At 40.7% G+C, this 18361-nt stretch overlaps 1 protein-coding gene across 8 annotated transcripts in view; it reads right to left on the bottom strand.

Annotated features, from left to right (window-relative positions):
• THSD7B (thrombospondin type 1 domain containing 7B) overlaps positions 1–18361 on the bottom strand; it is a 395835-nt gene that overhangs the window by 22634 nt on the left and 354840 nt on the right. For all 8 annotated transcript variants that reach the window (XM_072040738.1, XM_072040735.1, XM_072040736.1 and 5 more), the window contains exons 17-18: positions 10756–10889; positions 9886–10039 (exon numbers count right to left, since the gene is read on the bottom strand). In XM_072040738.1, the coding sequence (XP_071896839.1) occupies positions 9886–10039; positions 10756–10889 (288 nt within the window). The remainder of the gene's footprint in view (positions 1–9885; positions 10040–10755; positions 10890–18361) is intronic.

Raw genomic sequence — 18361 nt, 5'->3', positions numbered from 1 at the left:
TGTCTCATTAAATGAACTCATAAAAAAGTATAAATAGGCTTGCTCTGAAGCCAGGGTGATTATGAGAAAACGTAATAGCCATTTGGGCTTGTAAGGCTGAGAGGGAAAACCAGCCCCAAGGATGTGGGCTCTGGCCCACCAAGACTTGGCAGAGCTTTCCTACAGTCCCCCAAAGCGGTCATGGGCAATTGAGAGTGGTCCCAGCGAACCTAATGGCAATGAATCCCTATTAAATAATTCCCTATTATCCAGAGCCATTTACTGAACAAGATGACCTATTTAATTCCTAACAGTCTCTCATTAGGACCGAAGATTGCTCAGGAACAGCAAAGTAAACCAAGAAAACAATGCATGTAGAAATATGTTTTCATAAGTGCTTGGGAATTTTAAACATGATTTTTCTAGAGAGTATTTTAAATACAAAAAACAGCTAACAGTTTAAAGCCACAGGCTTATTATTATGCTACTAATTGCTGGCAAACACAGAACCCTGCATGGGTGAAAGTATGGATAATTTTCGTATTGTGAATATTAAAGAGAAATGTCATGGCATTGCAGCATAAATCTAGATCTCATACTGCTGTAAACTGGATTAGTTGCACAGATGACAGCATAACTAAACAGAATAAATACCAGGATAAATAGGAAAAAGGTGTGGTCCAGTCTGAAAACTGAATTGTCAGGGCCTATTTTCCTTATGTGTTTACTACATGAAGGAAATTTTATTATGTCCTCCTTGCTGACAAACACCTTGTCAGATCATTTTAAACGGTAATCTTATTTGAATACCCATGCTCATCTAAAATAACTAATTGTTCTCAATTATCCAAAAATTAAACCTGTGCTAAGTGTTTACCAATTGTTTACTGCCTTTTCCACAACTAATCAGATTGCTCATCCTCACAATGAAGACTAATAACTTAAATGATTTGCCAATTGAAAAAAAAAAATCAAAGAAGGTATCTCAGTAGCTACTCCTAATTAATGTTTTTCTGCAGTATGTTACCAAAGGGAAAAAAAAAATCAATGAACGTTGTGAAAGAAGTTAAATTTGTGCCAGTTCCAAAATACCTGCCTTTGCTTCCTTTCAAAATAAGAACCTGTAGACAGAAATTATGCATAATTTATAGATAAATAACTGCCTTTAATAAAAAAGTATTTTCCCCCTGTCTAGGCTGCATCCTGTTCTGTGTGGTTACAGGGCACTGATGCAGCACTGCACTGCGTGGTGCAAACAGTCACACAGCCACCGAGATGTACTGGTTAGCCAGACAATTTTCCCTCTCAGATGTCCTTTAACAGTGAAGCAGCCCTGACTCCAACAGGTCGAAGTATATCTTGTGTTTGCCAGGATCCAAACAAACACGGAGTTTACTGCAGCTCTGAAGCTGGCATTCTCACTGCGCTGATGAGCCACCTTGTTCAGAAGCCAGGGCTGATACGATAAGCTACCCACTTTTACCTGTTTTGAATAATAAAGAATCTCTGTAGGAAAAGTGTTCATTTAATCAAGCTGAGGACATGGGAAACATGCAAAAACTCAAAGTCTGCAAACTGTAACTAATATCCTGTAATATTATTTGTTGAATTTGCCTTTACGTCAATTGAGAAGTCAATTTAGTTTTATAATTGATTTTCTGGCCTTACTCTTTCAAGTTAACTATGTAAAAAATTGAACCAAATATTTATGGAACTGAATAAGCAGCAGGAGGGAGGGACTTGCAAAGGAAAAGATGAAAGCTGGAATTTTCAAAGGAGCAAGAGGGAGCTGAGTATCCAGCCACCATGGAATCCCAATGGGCTTGGGTGCACAAGTCCTGCAGGGCCCCACAAAAATCCCAGGCTGGAAAAATTAAATATTTACTGCATGGCAAAGAATAAGGGAGGAGATGCGAAGTAGTTACGTGTTGTGAACAGTGAAAATTGAAGAAGAGGGATTATTTCCAGTGAGTATTAACAAGAAATAAAGAAGAGAAGCGTGTCAGCTGCATAGCAGGAAGAAGATATGTCACCACTGCCATCACTAACAGCAGCATGCATCTAGTCCTGAATTTGGATCTTAAAAAATAAAAGAGAAAAAGATAAAAGAGAAAAAACAATCACCACTGACTGCACATTACATTTTTAGGAGGTAGGACAGGAACAATATTGCCAGTAATATTATAGAAAAGGCAGCAAAACAGAGTAAAGTGATTTGAGTAATTTAAGTAAGCAATTATCACAGAATTAATTAAGATCTGGGCAAGACTACAGAAAGGGTTGATTCTGAGTATTCTTACAAATGAAGAAAATGACAGACAACTTGACTCTTCAACAATACTCTTCCATATGAAATAGTAAAGGTGCCCTTTCAGTGATGAGTGTTGTTCCTCAGGAGTTGGTTTTGGGACTGGCACTGTTTTACATCTTTGTTGGTGACACGGATAGTGAAATTGAGTGCACTCTCGGCAGGTTTGCTGATGACACCGAGCTGTGTGGTGCAGTTGACACAGTGGAAGGAAGGGATGGCATCCAGAGGGACCTGGGCAGGCTGAGAGCTGGGCCTGTGCAACCTCATGAGGTTCAACAAGGCCAGGTGCGAGGTCCTGCATCTGGGCTGGGGCAATCCTAAGCACAAATACAGGCTGGGCAGAGAATGGACTGAGAGCAGCCCTGAGGAGAAGGGCCTGGGGTGGTGGTTGGTGGAAAGCTTGACATGAACAGGAAGTGTTCAAGGCCAGGCTGGATGGGGCTTTGGGCAACCTGGTCTGGTGGGAGGTGTCCCTGCCCATGGCAGGGGGTTGGAACGCGGTGGTCTTTAAGGTCCACTCCAACCCAAACCATTCTGTGATTCAGATGTATACTTCAAGACTGGATCTGCTCTACCCCACTAGGAATGAATACTCCTTATCACAAGCATATATAAATTTACATATTTTGTTAATAAATAAAAAACACTGTGATTCAGCAATCCTTTACTGAGTATCTTCATTTCCGACTCCTCTCTTTCAATTAAGTAAATGCTATACTTTCACAGACATTATTTTACTTCCTGCTGTTCCACTAATAAATACTACTTTCACTGATCATAGATTAAGCTTTTTATCATTATTTTTACATTAAGTCGGCCATTCCTTCTTGTAAGCAACTAGTTTGTGCTCAGCATCAAACAATACTGCTTCTATAGCAGAAACACAAGAAAAGTGGAAAAGGTGCAGCCACCACCACTGTTCAGAGACAGGCAAGTACACACAACAGAAGCATAAAATAGTGGGAATTTAATTTTGACTTGTATTTCTGAGATCATCTCCTTACAGTCACGCTATTTATTTTTATGCCTGTGGTTATAAATCCTGTAACTAGGTTCCACAGTTGGAGAATTTGGCATGTAACAATGGGCTTAAATTGGGCATCATAGGAAATCTTCTTGCCCAGACACTGAAAGTCAAGGTGACAGACTTAGATTGAAATGATTTATTAAGATAGATTTAGACGGTGTCCAAGCCAGGAGATAGTTGAACTGAGCTCAATGCAGAAGCCCAGGCAGCTGCTGAAGCTCTCCGTATCACGTATTTGCAGAGGTTGATGATTTGTGCTGGGGTCTGGATAGAGCAACCCTTGCACGCAGCTCAGGTACAGTAAACAGGAAAAGAAGGTGGGTTCAGATTCTGCCTCTAGCTTGAGTGTAAAAGGCTACATCTTGGCTCTGGAGGCACCTCCAGCAAACTGCAAGGAGGTGTCTCCAGAACAAACATATGCCTGATCTTCCCAGGAAACCAAGGCTCTGCTCTGCCAGGGGTTGGTACTACCAGAAAGACAGCTCAGTCTTGCTTCTGCCTGGGGATTAGGAGAGTTTGATATCTGCATGGCAAGAGGAAAACCTTTGTCTAATTTCTGCCTCTATTCAGCATAACTGAAACCTACTTCCTACACTGCCCAGGCTATACATAGATTATAGATTTCTGAATCAAACAAGGAGGATGAATACGGGTGCTAACTGGCCATAAATATGAGAGAAAATAAGAAAATGACATAGCTGTGACTCATGGAAGTAGAAGGTCAGAGACCTGGATAACTTTAAGGTCAGGCACCAACCAAATCTGGGACTTAAACTTCACAGACTATGTTGTTTGTTGGATTTAGTCTAGATTCTTCCTTCACTGTAAGCAATGGAGTGTGTGATTCAGGACAGTACTTCCTTTGATATCAGTGGTATGAATAAAATTAATTTCTGGATGGAAGTAATAACAGGCACATAACTCAGGCTACTCATTAATATCCTACAGCATAAGGACATCATCCACAAAGTTTCTTTACATGTATGAAAAGACTGTCCCAGACATTTTTGGCGTTCTTTTCTATGAAGTGTGGAAAAGTTGAGTTAAAGCCAAGGATCTGTAGACCAGATTATATAAACAACAACAGAAACAAAGTATTCTGAGGCAACAGGAGGTACATACCACATTAAGGGAGGAATGAATTGGCATCTCTGCTAAAGGACCACTCACTTCAGAAATTATAAAAGCCATCTTCTTCACTCTGTGGAGGAACTGGCACAATAACTACTGCATTTTTAATATTTCTTTTAGCAAGACACATTTTTCTACCATGACCAGTTGCCACTATTCTAAGCTAATATTAAAAGTGAGGGATATAAACACACACAAAGAACGTTCCCAGACTTTGGCCCAGGCAATAATAGAACAGACAAAGCACATAAAGTTTATTCCAGAAGAGAAGGACATTAAAAAGAATAAAACTGTAAAGTTATGAATGTTATGTTCTGAGTAAGGGTTGTTAACATATTACATATCAATATATACTATCAGACCTTCTTTGTGATAGATTTAAAAAGCTGTCCATTGATCCAGGCTTTCACATGCATCATAGTTGTATAGCACAAAGGTTGTAACCCAGTAGAAAGCCCTTTAAGCTGTTTAATTTATTAAACAGCTTGTATAATGCATACTGCACTATAAATAGCTGGCCACATTATATTTAACAGGCTATTCATAATGAAACATGTAACCTCAAACTAAGGTAAATGCGTTGGCAGCAACACGGTTTGACTATTTTTAACATTGCAGTGAACCATTATATTGTTCATGCAGATGTGGATATTTCAGAACAATTTAACAAGCCATTTACAATAACATGAGCAGTCTTTTGAAATTAAAATGCATCTGCGTAGCTTTTTTTTTTTTTTGAGATGCATCTAAGTTCTAAATCCCTATATAACTATTGTTTCTTTAATTATTGTTAAAGATGAATAAAATATAACAATGAACCAAGAAAAAAACACATCAGTTGATAACTTTTTTATAAGGTCATCCAAAAAAATTAAGTCACAACTAGGCATAAGGAGCAGCATACGTTCTTCCAGGAAAGCCTTGGACTGGCATAATTCTTATTCTTCACCTGAATGAATTATTCCTTGGTCTAGAAATTCAGCTCTGTGCAAGGTTCATTCTTCAGTCCAACCTGCATGCTACAGGTCCTCTGCTAAATTTACAGCTGATACCTCCTGAGTGATTCTGTAGACGTCAGTAATGCTTGCAATAAGCCACAGAGTTTACAAATGAGTCGTAAATCTATTTTACAGTTGGCTCAGAGGGAAAGCATTTCCAAAGCATTATGACTCAGATGCACACCTAAGACCAAAGTCACTACACCTGTGAGTCAGCTGTACTGCCTGGTACAACTTTTAGTATGAGCAGTTATCTGAATACTACACACACACACACCATAGATTCAAGAGAATAATAAATCAGTTGCTACAAGTCCTGAGCACTGTACATAGCTATTGATCCATGAGGAAAATGCTCACTGAAATAGAGACAGCTGTTCTCACTTGCTTGACATGTAACCTCCTATAATTAACTAATTTCAGACCTCTTAGAATTAGCTGCTAGAAATGCCAACAGCTGAGGCAAACAAGAAGGCCACTCTGATCTGATAGTGGGGCTGTGACTGCTATCCACATAGTAGCAAAGAGCTAACAAAAAAAAAAAAAAAAAAAAAAGAGGAGGTAATTATTTCAGGGACTTGTAGCACAACTCGCATATTAACTCATTTTAAGAATGCTTTGATGAATTCAATTGAAGTCAATTAATTACATTTCCAAGTCAGATGAATACAAAGTCAAGACACTGCAGGTAGTGCATGTTATTCGATCGCTGAATATTTAACAGAGATGATAGGATTTCAGTTTCCAGATTGTTTAGCTGGGTCTTTGAGCAATCAAGTGATGATGTCTGGCTGAACACGCTATTGTAGCTGGAACGAATACGAAATCTCTGAAGCAAAATGCAAGTCAATCCAATTTGCTCATGATTTTTTTTCTAACTAACTAGCAAGCTTCAAACTGCTATTTTAAATGCCTTTAAAGCTTGGTATTTAAGTTACATGAATGTTACTTAGCGACAAAGAAGAAAACTTTATGAACCAAAAAATAGTCTTCAATCAGAGAGAAAATCATTCTGAATTTAATTCTTACAATAGAGAATACAAGAGTAATAGGAAAGCTTTAAATCAGTAATTATGAGTTTCTTGAATCCAGTAAAGAGACAGAACCTCAAATGTAACCTCAAGGTATTACATTTCAGACAGCTGCATTTCTGGGTCACAGCAAAGTGCTGTTGGAGGAGATATTAAAATTTATCTTTGTGTAGCAGTGTAAAACAGCAGTATAATCAAGTTGCAAAAATTGCAATTCAATTGGAAAATACACATAAAAGAATTTTGTTAGTATCTTAAAGTACAAAAGAAGGCCCCACTAACACCAATATTCAAAGCAAAAGGAGCCAAAAATGTAAAAGAAATACAATAGATGTTGCATGTTTTTGTAGAAGTATTGAAGCAAATACTTCCTATTGACAAAGCAGTCGCCACCTTTATGACTCATTGATTTCAACATGATTCAAGATCATTTACTATCCTAAAAGTGGAAAATCCACATGGGAAGAGTATTGCTACAAGATAAAACACTAGTAATAAAGTAATACCCTAGGAAGTATCCAGAGTACAATGACATATTGACAAAAAGGGTAAACTGGCTAATCTAAAAGGCCTTTTTATATTCAGCTGATAAGACTTAGTTATTCTGCTATCAGGATGAATTTATTATCAACACTATAAAATTGGAGCAAAGCACCGAAGTGACTGGAAAAGAATTCTCCCATGGCCAAAATCTTAGGTAAATATCTTGAATCAAAGAGATACTCAGTCAAAGATGATGCTGAAATTGGAGTTGCTCATTTCTTACAAACTAGAATTTGTCAAGTTTCATAAATCCTCTTTATCTCCAGTAAGCCAAACATGTCCAGAGATACAGGAGGATTTCCCAGGATGCTCTTTGGCAGCTGCCTCACAAGAGTGCTACGACTAAAGGAATGCCAACTATTTTGATATGAAATGTAAATGTGCTTGAAAAAGAGCAAAAAGGATGTATGGTTTGTCCTTTTCATTTTGATATGATGTGATCCTGCAAAAGTTTCAGGTTACTTGGGGAAGAAAAAGGAGCCGTACTTAGGAAATGTATTTTCAGTGAATATACAAAAAGTGCTTTATACATCCTCTGAAGACAGGCGTTTGCTTCCAGCTTGGGTTGAACCAGAATCCATGCAGGAGTTTATCAACTACAGAGCATTGTTCCCTCAAAAATTAAACAGGCAGCCCTAATGAGCTAAAAGTTCTATGTATGCCAATTTACTGATGTGTTTTTTGGGACTCCATGGGAGGAGATGATGCAGGTTGGAGGCAGAACAGGTCTGACCAAAAGACTTAACAAGAGATTCAGCTCCAGATGCAAAAAACTCTTATATTTTTGTGTCAATATGTAGGGTCTCCAGGCAAGGTCCAGGTGCAAGCTCTCCGTTAAAGTCAGTGGAGCTATTCAACTGAGAACATGTAACTTTTCCTTAAAGATGAAACTAGAACCTCCACAGACTCCATTGCTTTTGTAACTCTAGTATTGATTGTGTCCACCTGTTCGTGGCCATTCTCCAAAACTGCCTTTCCCTGTGGCTACTCAGGAGGCTGAAGGATGCTTCAGTCATCTTGGTGCTGGCAATGCCTCACTCCTGGACACATTATACTCTGTCTCTACTCCAACACACTGGTATCGATGCACAGAATGAACATATACCACTGCCATGGTTTGGTCATTCTGCATACAGCAAAACCCTTGCTTGCCTTGGAGTTGTTAAGCATCTGCAGCCTGGGAGGGACTGTGCTGCGTGGTTCTCTTTTAAAATCAAAGGAACACAAACAGCCTGTGTAGCTATAAAAGTGAGACAGCACTGCTGTAAACTCTTCAAAGGGAGGGTTTTATTTGTCCATAAAACTTCAAGCTGTTTATTGTTTCGTATCTGGACAGCACTATTTAAACACATGCTCCATCCACACACAGTCGTCTCAGTTTCACAACAAAGCACTGCAGAACAGCTTGTGAAAGCATATTGTTCAGTTAATTGCATTGGCATGCAGACACCCTCACATTTATGAATTAACATCCACCATGGCAAAAGGAGGTACAAGGAGACACAGGGACTGTGGCACTTGTCCCTGCAACTGCCAAGAGCTGTGATGCCTGATGGAGCGCAGCCCACAAGCTCTGGTCATCCCTTTTGTGCTTCTGTGGGCTGCAGAGACCTCACCATTGCTGAAAAGGAGTCTTCAGTCAAAAAAGCACCGTGTCTTAAGGATACTAGGATGTTTACAACAGTCCTTCATGACCAACTGACTGCCAATAAGGCATCTGAAAAATACCCACTGGCCTTGAGGATCTCTGCATTAGTTTACTGCATACTGAAATGAAGAAAATCTGTTTCTGGAAACAAGTTAATGACAAGGAAACAGCCCAACCGCAGTGGGACTTTGAAAGGTATCCAAGCATCCGTATTGGTTACAAGAGCATTGTACTTCATCAAAGCTATGATGCTCAGGAGGAGGTAAATACAGGAAATGAAACACAAGATTTTATTTGACATATTCTTACTGACTATATTGATAGGCTACACAAAATATTATGGAAGGAAATTACCTGTGTCAGCAGTAGTATAAATCCCTGTCCAATAACCACTAAGACTTTTGATAATGGCCCTGTTAACATAGGGGCAATGAATATATGTTTGTCACTTAAATACATCAACCAAGTCTGTTACAAAAGCCCTTAGATTAAACCTGGCACCTACTCAACACTGATCAGAGAGAAACAATAGGTTTCCAACTACATGCCTTGAGGCCAGAGTGTTTTCACAAGACAGAATTTGCAGGTTCTTTCCATCTTGCACACTTAGAAAAACTGAGAACATTTGGCAGTTGCTTGAGTCCCTGCATAATTCACAAAGTTTCAAGTATTTGGTGACAGGACAAATTATTCAGGCATCTTGCTGCCATGCCCTTCTGTTGCTGTTGCCTCAAATTTTCCCTCAGGGTTTTAGGAGGAGGAGATGCTGGAGAGAAATACTGTATTTTTGAGAAGAGAAAGCTGTCGTTCCCTCTGGCCCAAGACCTGTCCAGAGGAGTGCCGCCACCGTGGGAGATGTGCATCACCCCAACAGCACTTCCCTGAGACTACTTCCTGACAAAGACAGCCCTTAAGTGCAACTGCAGTGCTGAACCCCTCACCTGCTGTACTTGTTTGGGTCCCTGCCTGTAGACCAGGTTGAAGGATGGGTTGAACCGTCATAGTAATACCTCTGTGTGTTTTACTAACTGATTTTCTATTGCCCAGTCTCCGTAGAAATGCAAAAATCTCCAGATTGGCTGTAGGATCCATTAGGCCTGACTTCCCTTGGAAAATCATTTACGTTGTTGTTAGAAAATTTTCTCACAGAGTGATTGAAGGACAGAGAAAGATGAGTGAGGAACATCGCCCATGGAACCACAGCCAGGTAAGCCTACCTGCGGACACGTGCTCCACTGTCCCCAGTCAGACACTGCACACTCACTGGGGCAGTACAAGCTGCACTTCTGAACTTCATCCGGGATTTCAGCCTGATTGCACAGGGTGTTGGGTACCGTCTCCCCTCTGTGGTCCTCAGCAGTACTTACACACCTACACAGAAAACAGAAATTTTCATGAGAGGATCATCAGCTTATTACAGTGATGGATATCAGCAGGTCAGAGTGACTCCAGTAGGACACTGGATGTAACACAAAGCTATGTGAAATATGGCTGGTCAAAACGTGGCGTTAATGGCATTAACGATGCCAACTGAAACAGCTACAGACATGACAGGCTTTTGTTACTCACAGATTTCAATAAATACTTTGAGTAAACATTTCCAGCCTCATACAGGGGCTTTTAACTTTGATTATATGACAGACGAATGAAGAGAAAATGACAATCAGCAAGAACAAACCTGTGTGTTCCCACTAGTAACATCCTCATTACTCCCCCATGCCTAGGGAATGAACACTTCCTGATAATGAACACCACTTCAGCGAATGCAGTGCCATTACTTGGGGAAAACATTAGCAAAGCAGAATATGGAGGCTTTGCAGCTCAGGGGGCTGTTATATCTCTATGGCACCTAGGTTAAAGAATCCTAATTTAAACATCAGGCCTTCTTCCTGAAAGAAGTCTCAATCACAACACCAGGCTGCACATCAGAGATGCTCTTCCTGTAAACCATCACACAGAAACGCATGTTTCTTTTCATTTGAAATCCTTTGGACTCCACAGCGTATTCACTTAGCCAGTTATTTCAGCTTTATGTGAGAACGTTGGAGCTCTTTTTAATTTACAGTCGTGCTTTTGTCTTCACGCACCTGACTTTCCTCGTTTGTATTCCTTCTCCACAGTGGAGGGAATTTTGTTCACTGTTGATTTTGCACGGAGACCACGGTTCGACTACCCAGGAATACTGATTGCACTCAGTGTAGCATGGGACTGCCTCGTACACCTGCCAGGAAAAAGAATCAAAACTATTCATTTGAACTATCTGGGTTAGCATCTCTGCAGAAACACGTCAGCCAAAACCACAAAAGAGTACGCTGAAAAACATCCTGGCTTATGCTCCTTATGCCACAAGTGTTGTCATATCTTTAAGTTCGTTTATTCATTATTGACTTGCCAAGGGTTTTCTAAGTACATAATAAACAGTAGTATGCATGCAGCATCTTAGAACACAGGATAAATAACAGTTATTCTCTAAAGCCAGAGCAGGAATTCCATTACAATTTCATTTGCTCAGACTGCTCTTGCTATAATCTATCATGTCATTCACCAGGACCATATGCGCTGCATCTTTTCATGTTTCAGAAGGTACAAGTTTAAAATCAGCACTCATTTACCTCTGCTTCTAGCATATCCTGGGAAGTCATTTACTGTAAAAGAACGAAATTTCATGCCTCCTACAAATCTCATCTTCATACACAAACACCATAAATGCTTTTTTCCCTGCAAGTGACTTATCTCTAACGTATCTCCCAATCAAACATGACTGTGCATTCACCTGAACTATGGTATCTATGGAGAAAGAAAAATACAGCCAAATACAGAGAAGGAAAAAAAAAAAAAGGCAAAAGATTGATAAACATTTCTAAAAGATGTCAGACATTCAAGCTGTTAGAAGCAGCACACTGAGAAATAGCACTTTAGCAGATTTTTAGGTTTAAACAAATGAGCATGTCAACAGCTCTGCTATGGCAACGAATAAAAGTTATTTATTTTGAATCCAGTTTGTCCACAGAAGCTGACTTGAAGACACAACGTTCTCTCTTGCTTTGTCCGAACACACTGTGTGTTGCCCTGAAAAAATACAGCACACCGAAGATTTCTTCTTCCACATGCTGAAATTCCCTTGGCCTTGCTGCTGTGAGCAGTTCAGGTCTCACTGTTAAAATAACTGTAGATCAATCCACCCCACCCCTCAAACAAAGAAATTCAGCCACAGGTGAAATTTATAGCTTCATTTTAAAATAGCAGATTATGACTATTCATGTTGTGGTCATAGTAATAAAGAAACCTTACTTGCAATATTTTAGAGGTAAAGGATAAGGAGATTTAGAAACCAGCTTGAAAGTACAACTAGTGCCCCATCAGCACATTAATTTCTTATCAAATGAAAAAAAAAAAGATACTTCACTAAAGAGTACCCCTCAGGAATGGAAAACATCAGAAACTAATATGAACTGTGGGTCTGTCTTTGGAGGTCTATAAAGCAAGAAAAGCTGAAAAGTGATGAACAAAAAAAAAAAAAAAAAAGGAAAAACTGAAAAGAGAAGGACCTAGCAGTCAGGGCTGACGGGAGGCAAGAAAAGGTGAGCAAGAGCATTGTGTGCTCTCGGTAGATGGGAGAGGGAGTGGAGCGCAGGGCGCCAGGGCAGCAGCACTGCTCGGCGAGAGGCACGGGCTGCCAGGGTGCAGCCAGCCCAGAGGGCAGCGGGGCAGCCGTGACCAGGGGCTACCAGGCCACGGGGGCTTTTACATGTCAAGCTTTTGCTGGGCCTGCACAAAAGGCTGTGAAAGACTACAGTGCACAACATTCAGTCCAGGTTGATAATTTCCTAATGCCAAAGCAATGGTACCTGGCCTAACTATACAATATACAGGTATATATATTCACATATGATATGAAGCGTATATTGAAGCTGAGTTTCAAGTGGCACCCTAAGTGCCACTAACTCTTTGTGCAGCCCTGGGACCTGTGCTCCCAGCCAAGCCCACAGGCATAGGGAAAACAGCCGCACACATTGAAGAGCCGGCTCACTCCCCAGCAACACCCATCAGCTGGATGTAGAGACAGCACCCCTGTCTTATCAGCACCCCTGCTCTACCGGGATGGGGAAAAAACTGCCTGCACTGTCTGACAAAACCCACTGCCTTCTACAGATGTCAGTGGGAGATGTGCAGGGTGTGATCAGAGCCCTTGCTGCAAGGGAAGGCGAAGTGCTGGATGTGCCAAGAGCTGGATGCAGGCACAGGGCACCCGCAGCCCTGGGGAGGAATGTCTGCCTGGGCAGTGCCACAGGGGTAAAGCCTCAGCTGCTACCAGTGTGCTATCACACAATAATTACTGTGAGAGTGAAAGGAGCTCAGGCTGAAGGCAGTTGGGTTGGGGCAGCCCACCCTGCTCGGCCTGGGATTTCCCCCTCAGCAGCAGGCACCTCTGCCTCCATCTCAGTGAACTCTCATCATTTGGCATTAAAATCTGTCAAACACGTAGAGCCCTCCAAAGCCACGTAGGCCCACCTGCAGACAGCAGTAGAGCACTAACACCAGGACTTTACCACTACTGCAGCTTGGTGGTCAAAGTCTGTGGTATTTCCCATGTGCGTTATGTTTCTGCATAAAAAAAAACAGCAGGGTTTGGGCAGGGATGGGATGCCATGCAAGGCTCCATGCACCGTTAGAGAAATACAACTGATGTGATACCTCAAACGCTCTCTTCTGAAAGCAGGCGGGGTTGCGATAATAAAGCTGTTAAGAGGGCATTTGTACTCTGCTGCCTAGGCACGTCAAGCCTGCATGACTGCATGTGAAACCTCATCAGCCTCTGTCCTGTGACACACGTGTTGCTCTGTACGTGCAGAGCAGGACACAAACATACCACTTTGGTGGTACCCCAACAGCCAACTCCAGCACTGCAGCTCCTGCTCCATGTGCTCACCCCAGGGAGCTCCACAGCGTGGCAGCCTCTTGCTGCCCCGCTCTGTACACCCAAAAGACACAAAACACAGAGACAACAACAGTTCCTGGGGAAATAATCCACTTACAGCTCACCCTTTCCAAACCTAGGCAAATTTACCGCGACAACGTATTTACAGTGCATTCAGGGTGAGCCATCCAACCAAGGAATGCACTACCACATTGTAATTTATTAATTTACTTACAGGTCAGGAATAATGCTGACCTTCCAGAGGACATAGAGAAGCAAATGCGCAGTTGATGTGATTCATTAGAAAAAAATCATAGCTATACTTCAGGTAGCTTTTCTGATGAGCACCTGCAGCTTAAACTAGAACAAGGTTCAACACTTCTGAAAATCACAGTGACTCCATATTTCAGTGAACATCAAGATTTATTGTCCCTCAAGGTAAATATTGACTCTGGTTTTCCCTCAGTCAATATTTTAGCTTTCAAGACAGTAAATCTTGGTGTTCGCCTCAACTTAAGTCAATATCTGCTTATTATATTAGAACAACCAAACTGATCACTGTAGCAGTTGCCTGAGACCCCCGAGGACAACCTCTGTGCTATTCATTTCTAATAAAAATGTTCTAAATTCATTGCTAACATAAGTCCATTTCACAGCACTGCCCTTATACCAAGGTTACATTAGACTTAATACACTGAATCAGCCTGAACCAAAGAAATAACAACCTACTTTTGAGCTATGGAGACCAACATGAATAACACTAAAGCCACGTATGTGCTAAAAATTCTCATGTAGAAAAAGAGCTGACTTTCCCTGTTTCACAATGACACTTCTAGGTAAAAAAAAAATAAAAAAATAAAAAATAAATCAAGCATAGATATTAAAAACACTCCTAGTGAGACTTGCCAGCAATTTTACCCACTTCTAATACTTTTTGCACACCCACTTGTATATTTCCCACATATTCAGACTTCAAGAGGCAGCAGCAGTGGGATAGCACCATGTGCAAATGGCTTCCTCCTCCACTTACGGCCACGACTTCCCAAAATCTGGACTGCAGCCAGCACTTCTCCTGCAAGAAGCCTGACACGAATGGACCCGGAGCACAGTGGGAAATAAAGCTTCAGAGATGTCCATCCATTGCAATTACCTGCACATCTGACTTCTATGTTGCCTCCATCGACTTCATCCAAATCTCTTTTTTGGTGGATAGCTGCTATTCTACCCATGCGTTAATTGCACATATATATATATATATATATATTTTTTTTTTTTTTTTGGTAATGCTGTAATATTGCCTTCATGTTCCATTTAATCCAAACCAGATATTTTCTATTAATACACTTATTTTACTTGATTCTTTAAAACTGAATTCAAAATGGAGTATGTACTTTGTTAATTACTTAAGTGCATGTCTGATTTGGCAGGTCTAAGCACACATTTAAGAGCTTTACTTAATTAACTGTATGTCGGAAGGACGAGTACTTGCACATTAACAAACGCTACATCACTGAAATGACCTCATTAAAATTTCAACATTAAATAGTTCTCTTTAAAATAAAATTGATTTTATTTCATGCTGGTTTATATATTGATCACAATCATTAGAAATATGTTAACTGCTCATCAGTACTACAACTGATTTAACAAGTAGTTTTTAAGCAATTTGGATTTTGCAAAGCAGCTGTTGCAGTGACTAAACTTTTCTTAGGTATTTGGACTCTGCAAATAGCCATTGACGTTAAAAGGTTTGGTTTGGGAATGACTTACACCAGAAAAGTCTGAACAGATCAGCATGTGAAAAGACTTCAGAAAGGACTAGAATCCCTGAAACTTTATGCCTGTAGCAGATTATATAAAATGCAAAAATGTTTGTGATATAAATTCAGCACTCTCAGTTTTCATTTACACACAAACCAAAGGGGTTAGTATTTTTGACCTCCTTTGTGGTAAGGAAAAAAGGAAATCAATTAGAACTGCCATAAGGTTATAAAAAGCCCTCACTGGAGTTGAACCAAGTTTAATGAAAAACTAGAACTGGCGAAAACTTTGTAGCTGACAAAAGGATGGGATCGATTTTATTCTAATGTTTAAGTACAAAATATGTATTGTGAGTCAGGGCAATAACTCCTCATAGACAGAAAGAAATATCCACTCCCAGGCTCTGCCCTGCAGGCAGTTTGGAAGCCCCTACAGTACGAGACACCTCAACATTACTCTAAGTGACTGGCCACGGTGACAGCCTTCAAAAACACTGCCAAAAAGTGATAGGTTTTCAGCGAGTAGGAAGGGTAAAAAACAATTATGAATACTCTGAAGTTTCCCTTGCTCTTGATTATCTATTTATAACCCAATCCTCAAAACAGCTCCACTTTAATCCGAATTTACACATGAGAAAGCTGAGGGTGAAGAATTAAGTGATTTATTAGAGGCTGGAGTGGGAGCCCTCAAGGAGCAGGGGACTGTAGATGGAAATGCCCTATTTCTCGCACTAACTGGATGACATCTCAGCTTAAAATCAGATACTGAACAGTTCAGATAAAGACATTTCAGGATGGAGCCATCAGAAAAAAAGAAGCAGTGCAAAATTCTGGCTGTGAAATGAGGAAAAAGGAAAGAGGACAAATTAGGAAAGCAGCAGAACATTTTTGCAATAAAGACATCTGAATGCTCCACATTGGCCTTGCACCATGGCCTTTAGATGCTTTCAGCTATACCTAGACTTTTTTTGGACTTCTTTAAAAATGTTGGTCTCTTAGTAAATCCCTTATTTTCTTCTAATGGATGATTAAATATGCAAAGACAGACATCACTGTATTTCAAATTCCTAAGTGCAATGAATGGAAAATGTCTTGTTTAAAAAGTTAATTGAAGTGAGCTCTGCTGAACCGCAGTCATTACAGCTAATACTTACGGAACTAACACGTTGCTCAGCAAGATTTATTAATTCATATTTACTCTTACTAAGTGTTTTTATTTTCTGTAAAATTCATGCAGGCTCTAAAAACACCCAGTTGTAATACAGTGAAGCATGAGCACTCCTTCCTGGAGATTAAAGCAAGAAGTTGGTGTAATTAAAGGTGAGAAAATATGGGAGAAAACATTGTGCAAGTGCCTGTCCATTTCAATAAATCCCATTCCTCTGAGTGGCAGCAGCAGAAATTTGGAGGCTCCCAGGCTCTGCCAGCCCTAGAAGGAGCAGCTCCCAGCCCCAAGCTGCCTCCTGGTCCCCTGCGGTGCCATCTGAGCCCCTCCTTGCCCAGTGCTGGTGGGTCTGAACACACAGCTGCTGGTATTTGTTGGGCGACTCGTTAGGCAGAGAGCGGGAGGATGGACAGACAGCATCAAGGCTCCAGGTTTTCCTGTGCCTGCAGTCGTCAGGCTCTGAGGATCAGAGCACAGCACGGAGCATGACTCTGCAGATGCCTCGCAGACACAGGACAGCGTGCTTCTACCCAAAATACCCAGGCAAGACAATTTAGTCTCTGAATGACACCAAAAAATTGAGATGTTACAGTGTGGGGGGCATGTGCTAATAACATTACAAATGGCCAGTTCATGTGGCTTTGCCTTTTATTTTAATTATATTGCTTCAGTATCAAGAAAATACTGAATCTTGACAAGATATTAACATTAACGTTTTACTACGTTGTCAAACACAGGGGTCTCAACCAAGGCAGAAACTCGTTAGGAAGAGTGGTGCTGCATTTTTTGCTGATTCCAGAAGCTGTGGGTACTGCAGCTTCTGCTGTCTCCTTGTCACAAAGCAAGGCAAGCATGGCAAATTTAAGTAGGTATAAATAAATCAATGTCCTGTGTTTTTTGAAACAGCACATTCTGCTGAAGCTGAAAGATAGTTTCAGGGGTAACAAACGAATGTGGCACATCTCTGGATGAATCTGTAATGCAGTAATAATGTTGGATCCAATTTTAAAGAGAGGAAAAGGGAAAAAAGCTGATTGATGCAGAACAACAGCGAAGCCCCTTTTTACTAAATGAGAACAATCAGATAAGATGAAGACAGATTGCAACACCAACCTGAGCCTTTGTAGATGTCCATGTTAGCAGGGCATGACAAGCAGAAAGGAAAGAAAATTATATATTCATTAGTTGAGCTGCTGTATGATAATATTGAGAAGAATAAAAAAAAAAGGCAGAAAATCTGCTTAAAATAAAATTGCTACAATGTAAGGTTGCATTCAATTCTTCGATTTCCCCATCTTTCAGAAAAAAAAAAAAATCCCTCAAGTAGAAATCAGGCATTTATTTGCGAGTGAATGAAAAGCATGACTGTGCTGAAGAATGAAGCAGAGTTCATTCAGCTTCACCCAGCAATCCTCTGGATTTCCTCCCAGTGTCTCAAGATCAAAGCCTTAGGAGGAAAAAAAAAAAAATCTATCAAGCTTAACTTGAAATCTGGTAAGCAACCCCACAATTACAGAATATCAATCACAGCAGACATTAAAGGCTTTCAGACATTTAAATCTTAATTGGGTGGCACTGTCTTTCATGAAAACTGTGGATCTGAAGCCCACGCAGACAAGCCCAGGAGCTTGGAGCAGGGTGGGATTTGGGGAAATGGCAGCGATGCGCCCGTGGTCCTGAGCCACTGGCCAGCACCGCACTGCATCTGCAGTGCCACCGCAAACAGCCCTCCTGCAGGTCAGCCCCTGCCCCGAGGGGCACGAGCGAGTGATTACTAGATCGAAAAGCCGAGTCATCTGTCATGAGAAATGAAATAAATGCCAGTCCTAAACACAAACAGTCCCAAAGAA

Source organism: Anas platyrhynchos, chromosome 7 (genome assembly GCF_047663525.1).
Source record: "Anas platyrhynchos isolate ZD024472 breed Pekin duck chromosome 7, IASCAAS_PekinDuck_T2T, whole genome shotgun sequence".
NCBI lineage: Eukaryota > Metazoa > Chordata > Aves > Anseriformes > Anatidae > Anas > Anas platyrhynchos.
The sequence above is the reverse complement of the archived record's forward strand: the minus strand, read 5'-3'. Positions and strand labels throughout refer to the sequence as shown.